Here is a 6,009-nt window from a genome sequence, read left to right on the forward strand (position 1 = left end):
CGTTTTACCAGGGCCGCCGATGACAAAATGCATTTTTCCCCAGAATACCAAAAAGAATAAAAGTCACAACATTCAAGTTTTGTGTGCACGCTGCTAAAATTTGTATTAACCAAAAAATACGCAAAACTATGACTAAGAAATCATTTTTGGGGAAGGGCATGGCAATCGATTCATGGATGACTGACAACGTGGTAGATTGTGTGCAACCTGGGAAGTCTTGAATCGATATTAAATATTGCCCATTATCCTTTAAATCATAGGTGTGAAACTCAAGGCCCGGGGGCCAGATCTGGCCCGCCACATGATTTGATGTGGCCCGCGAAGCCAAATCTAGTGTCAATTTCCATGATTCCTGCAAAAAATCTGTACCAAATTTTGAAATTGTCAAATATCATAAATGATCAAGTTTCGATATTACAAGCATTTTTGTGTTACCAAACGTGAATAGTTAAAAAACACGTTACCCTTGATTTCTGATTCCAAAACCAGTTCATAAATTGATGATGTAAATATGATGAGATGATTAAATATTTTTGCTCCAGTCATAACAGCCCTCGGGTGGAAACCGGAACTACAACGTGGCCCGCGAGAAAAATGAGTTTGACGCCTCTGCTTTAAATTTTAATAGAGAATTAATTTTTAATGGATAATGGGCGGCAACCAGTAAACTAGATTCCTACCTAAAGAAGTACAACACTATGTCGTCAGTTATGAGATGATGAGATACATACACGCGATCGCTATTCCGCCGGTATGGAAACAGGAGCTCAGAACATTCACAGATACTCCCATTCCACTAAAAAATACTTGAAAAAAACAATCAATAAATTGATTGTTCATGTCATAACAAAATCTCTTGTAACGTTCTCGGTTGAACTACGTTAGCAGTGGATTATTCAAATTTATTTGGCATTTTTCACCCGCAGTCTCGGTCAAGTCCACGGTAGAGCGTTGCAATGCATCGCCAGGCCCAGCACCCAGTACGACAGGAAGTATCCCAGGATGCTTTGCGTGGTGGGAGAGCACATTTGAATGTACGGTATCAACGCCAGGACGGGATTTTGGGGCGGGTGCTTGCATCCGTTTTTGGAGAGAGTCTTGAGCTGGACGTTGGGCGTCGACGTTTTCCTTCGGTGGAGGAGCGGCTCGTTGAGCAGGAGCAGATGAGCGCTGATCCAGAAGGGGACGGGAGACGAGGACGCCATGAACCTGGTCAGGACCTGCGGACAGCGCACAAGCAACGTGACAGCAATTGTTCGCCACGTGTTGCAACCAAAGTCATACAGCGAACCCCACCGTTAGATTGCACATTTGAAATATGTATACGGCTGTGGTCAGTCATCCCCGCAGATATAAAGTTGTGTGGTCTGTTTGTAATGATGAGTGTACCCCTTTAAGAGCGGAGGGGGGCGGTGTCGGGTAAACTAGGAAGTAGAAGTAGGCTGAGCAGCAGCTCGTTCGGTGTAAAAAAAAAAAAAAAAAAAGAAAAAAAGACGTCAGGGTGTGGTTCACTTTGAGGGCTCAGCTTAGAGGGAACATTGGTTAAGACTACACAAAATAAGCGACGCCTTTCAATATCTATGTAGTTCTACTCGTAACAAATTTTACGCGTGTGATTTTTCCTGCTCAACTGTGCAGATTTGCAAGTGAGGCGGCGCGAACGCTGAAAAAATATTGCATCCAATATTTCCCACACAGCGATGCCTCGGTTCTCGACCACGATCCGTTCCAGAAAACGGTTCGAGGAGTGATTTGTTCCAAAACCGAATCGATGTTTCCCATTACCGTGAATGGAAAAAGGGGCGGCTGTAATCTGTAATCGTCTGTGATAAACGGCTTCGCGGTACTTTCTATTCTTACCTGCACGTGCATGCACAAGGTCCCAAACACCAGGAGAGCAGTCGAATGCAGAACATATACAAATACTTTAGGGTTTAAAAATCCCGGCACTGGTTTGTCGAGGCCCTTCTTGAAATCCGCCTCCCAAAGTCCGAGTCTGAAACACAGCTCGGGGTTCGCTTGGAAATAAGCATAAGCTGCCGTTACACCCAAAGTTGCCATGGGGAGGGCGAGGAGGAAGTTCGGTATTTGTCTCAGTTCAAAGAAACGAAGGAAGCCCACGTTCCAGTACACGTCCTGAATGTGAGAATAAATTACGGGGAGGGGTCTCATGCACCACAGAGGGGGGGGGCTGTTTTCGTCGGCCATACGGTAGCCCTTCTGTTCGGCCAAGGAGAAGAGAGCCGGCGGGATGCGGTCCAAGGACGCCGACGGCGTGCAAAACGTCCTGTAGCCGTAGTACTGAAAAGCGCAGAAGGGAAGGGCGACGACTGCCGTCCCGAGCACGGAGGTGAGCAGGAGGCGCACGACGATCCAAGCGTAGCGCAAGATCTTGCTGCGGCCTTTTGCAAGCGACCGACAGAAACGGATCTGGGAGATGGCGTATACCGACGGAAGGTACAGGAGGAAGCCGATGTTCAGCAGGCCGTTGGACCGCGCCGCCGAGGCGATGCTGAAAGCCAGGCAGGCTCGAAAGATGAAGCCTTTTTCCAGGAGGAACAGACCCCCGAAGGTGAGCGCGGCAAACAGGCTCTCCGAGTAGCCCGCCGTCATGAAAACGTTGGCGGGCGTGATGCAGTAGAGCAGAGCGGAGAGCAGGGCGAGGCGCCGGTCCTGCATAACCGCCCGGCTGAGCGCGTGCAGGGCCACCACGCTCAGCAGGAAGAGCGTACTGTTGCCGAGGGCCGCCGCCACCAGCAGGCGGCCTCGCACGCTCAGCCAGCCGGCCAGCGGCCGCAGCAGCGTGTCGGCCAGCCCCCGCAGGACGATGGGGAAAAGGGGGAAAAAAGCAAAGTTGTGCTCGTAGACGTAGCCCCTCTCGGCGATGAAGAGGAAGTGCTCGGCGTCCCAGTGGCCCAGACCGCCCAATAACCACTCCACTGCGGAGTCCAAGTACAGAGGCTCTTCCGTCCGCGGGGGCCTGAACGCGTCGGCGTCGTGGTCCGGGATGGCGGCGTTCAAGACAGCCTGTTGCAAGAGGTTCAGGCGTTAAGAGAAATTGTTGACTACGCGCTGAAACAAAACAGACCACAAACGCAAAAAATTCCCCCGAAACATCTTTGGGCCTGGAGGACGCGATCATTCTTTCCGCGTATGTTTTACTGACCCCCAGAAAGTTTACATACTGTTTACTTTATTTAGACTTGAAGCAAACAAGAAATACGTCATGTATGCTGTGATCATGAAATTTATGACTAGGGCTTGGCGGGGGGGGGGGGGTTAACTAGGGAAATTTGAATCTCATTTTTCATCTCTAACCACTTCAAAACTCGAATGAGTAAAGGATTTTGTTTTGTATTGATTTGTTTACGAGACTGTAGGCCTAAAATTAAGTTCAGCTCAATTTATGTCCCACACGTATCGGGGACTGACAATAAAGGCATACCATATTTTTATTACACCATAACTATGAAAACGGTTTAATATGATTTCAAGATCATCTTGTATCGCCCACAAAAATGTCTTCCAGATTATTGTTTTGTTTTTTTTCCCTGTAACTTTTAAATCCACCATGATGGTACTGGTGTTGACAAAACTCCACCAACAACCCAGGCAAAATTTAATCAAGATGTACCAAACGTCCTTAAAACCACATCAAAAAAAGGATGAATTCTGAAACAATGACAATCAAGTCGACTCACTAACTGAATTAATGTGAAATCTGGCCCCATTTCGTTGAACACCAAGACGATAAAAAGAAACAATTTTACGCCTCGCCTTCCTATCAAAGTTCAAGACTATACACCTGTTTTTGTGTATTATTATTTCTAATTTGTTTCATGACTGAACCTGGTTTCTGTTCAATTTGTTTTACTTTCTTTTTTTTTTCCAGAAGGACCAGTGACCTTTGTTCTCACCCGTGTTTTTTTAAAATGCTTCATAAATAAAATTTAGTCTGTCGCAATACGTCAATTATTATAGATATTTTTCTCTTTATTTAGCTAGTGCACTAGCTAGCTAGCTTAGCATGTGGCTCAAAAAAACAAGACGATAACAGCGTACCTGCAATAACAACGAGGCAGCTCTGGTGAATGTAGCAAACTGCAGCACAGCTCTGTAATCCATTATAGTCAGTGAAAGAAAAAAATAAAGATCGTTTTAATGGAACGGAGCATTGTCGGGGAGAATGAATACCGGATTTTCCCCATATTTTTAAATTAAATACAAAGCTAGTACGCGTCCGTCAGCCATTCTTTCTAGTATGACCTTTGAACTTTAGTCAATCTTCTTCTGCCGTTATCCCTAATATGGCTTTCAAAATAAAGCTTGTGTGCGCCTCGCCCCGCCATCTTGGAGGGGGCAGTGGAAATGACCGTCATTACCTACAAAATTCACACATTTAATGCATTTAACCTTTTCCACACACCGATGTACTTGGTAAAAATGCAGGTACCAAAAACAACGTACATACAATACATACAGATGTATATAAATTTTCTGATAAGGACATAGGGAGGCGCAAATTTATGGCTAATTCTGTGCAACCCAACAGGTGACGCTGTGCTCCAAAGTACTGTACTAATACACAACAGATACGTTTGAAAGTATAAATAGCTCCATGCAGTGTGCTTTAGATAATGGGATCATCTTTCCACAGTTTGCAGTGTTGCGAAAATTCATTTTCTACACGGACCAATTCAAAGTTCAGTGAACCGTTCCAAAAATGAACTACTTTAATTCTCAATGAAACATTGTGAACTAAGATCACTGTTCCAAAAATGAACCAATTCCGTTTTTTGCCCTCTCAATGTCACTAACGGGACAATCTTTTTTAAAATCGGGGCATTTCATTTCCCCATTGTTCCAACACATTCACTCCACACGAGGAGACAGGTGCAGCTTTCACCCTCTCCTTCTTCTTCTTTCGGCTTGTCCCGTTAGGGGTCGCCACAGCGTGTCATCTTTTGCCATCTTAGCCTATCTCCTGCATCTTCCTCTCTAACCCCAACTGCCCTCATGTCTTCCCTCACCACATCCATAAACCTTCTCTTTGGTCTTCCTCTCGCTCTTTTGCCTGGCAGCTCCATCCTCAGCATCCTTCTACCAATATACATACTCACTCTCTCGCCTCTGAACATGTCCAAACCATCGAAGTCTGCTCTCTCGAATCTTGTCTCCAAAACATCCAGCTTTGGCTGTCCCTCTAATGAGCTCATTTCTAATCCTATCCAACCTGGTCACTCCGAGCGAGAACCTCAACATCTTCATTTCTGCCACCTCCAGTTCTACTTCCCTGTTGTCTCTTCAGTGCCACCGTCTCTAATCCGTACATCATGGCCGGCCTCACCACTGTTTTGTAAACTTTGCCCTTCATCCGAGCGGAGACTCTTCTGTCACATAACACACCAGACACCTTTCGCCAGCTGTTCCAACCTGCTTGGACCCGTTTCTTCACTTCCTGACCACACTCTCCATTGCTCTGTATTGTTGACCCCAAGTATTTGAAGTCGTCCACCCTCGCTATCTCTTCTCCCTGTAGCCTCACTCTTCCCCCTCTACTTTTCTCATTCACGCACATATATTCTGTTTTACTTTGGCTAATCTTCATTCCTCTCCTTTGCAGTGCATGTCTCCATCTTTCCAATTGTTCCTCTGCATGCTCCCTGCTTTCACTGCATATGACAATATCATCTGCGAACACCATGGTCCAAGGGGATTCCAGTCTAACCTCATCTGTCAGCCTATCCATTACCACTGCAAACAGGAAGGGGCTCAGAGCTGATCCCTGATGCAGTCCCACCTCCACCTTAAATTCTTCTGTCACACCTCACCATTGTTCTGCTGCCATCATATATGTCCTGTACTATTTTAACATACTTCTTTGCCACACCGGACTTGCGCATGCAGTACCACAGTTCCTCTCTTGGTACTGTCATAGGCTTTCTCTCGGTCTACAAAGACACAATGTACTGTAGCTCCTTTTGACCTTTTCTGGACTTTTCCACGAGC

General features: G+C 46.0%; 1 protein-coding gene across 1 annotated transcript; it reads right to left on the bottom strand.

Moving 5' to 3' along the window:
• Positions 1–66: 66 nt before the first annotated feature.
• pigv (phosphatidylinositol glycan anchor biosynthesis, class V) lies at positions 67–4,296 on the bottom strand. Its single transcript, XM_061818763.1, has 3 exons — positions 4,063–4,296; positions 1,861–3,027; positions 67–1,220 (listed from the first exon to the last, which is right to left on the bottom strand). The coding sequence occupies exons 1-3, from the start codon at positions 4,123–4,125 to the stop codon at positions 933–935; spliced, it is 1,518 nt and encodes a 505-aa protein (XP_061674747.1). The 5' UTR covers positions 4,126–4,296; the 3' UTR covers positions 67–932.
• Positions 4,297–6,009: the final 1,713 nt, after the last annotated feature.

The sequence above is a fragment of the Syngnathoides biaculeatus genome, chromosome 5 (assembly GCF_019802595.1).
Source record: "Syngnathoides biaculeatus isolate LvHL_M chromosome 5, ASM1980259v1, whole genome shotgun sequence".
In the NCBI taxonomy this organism is placed as follows: Eukaryota; Metazoa; Chordata; class Actinopteri; order Syngnathiformes; family Syngnathidae; genus Syngnathoides; species Syngnathoides biaculeatus.

Coding starts and splice junctions, on each gene's coding strand:
- pigv (XM_061818763.1), bottom strand. CDS start 4,125: ATGGATTACAGAGCTGTGCTGCAGTTTGCTACATTCACCAGAGCTGCC. Junction 3,028..4,062: donor CTGCCTCGTTGTTATTGCAG/GTACGCTGTTAT, acceptor CTCTTGCAACAG/GCTGTCTTGAACGCCGCCAT. Junction 1,221..1,860: donor CCTTGTGCATGCACGTGCAG/GTAAGAATAGAA, acceptor CGCTGTCCGCAG/GTCCTGACCAGGTTCATGGC.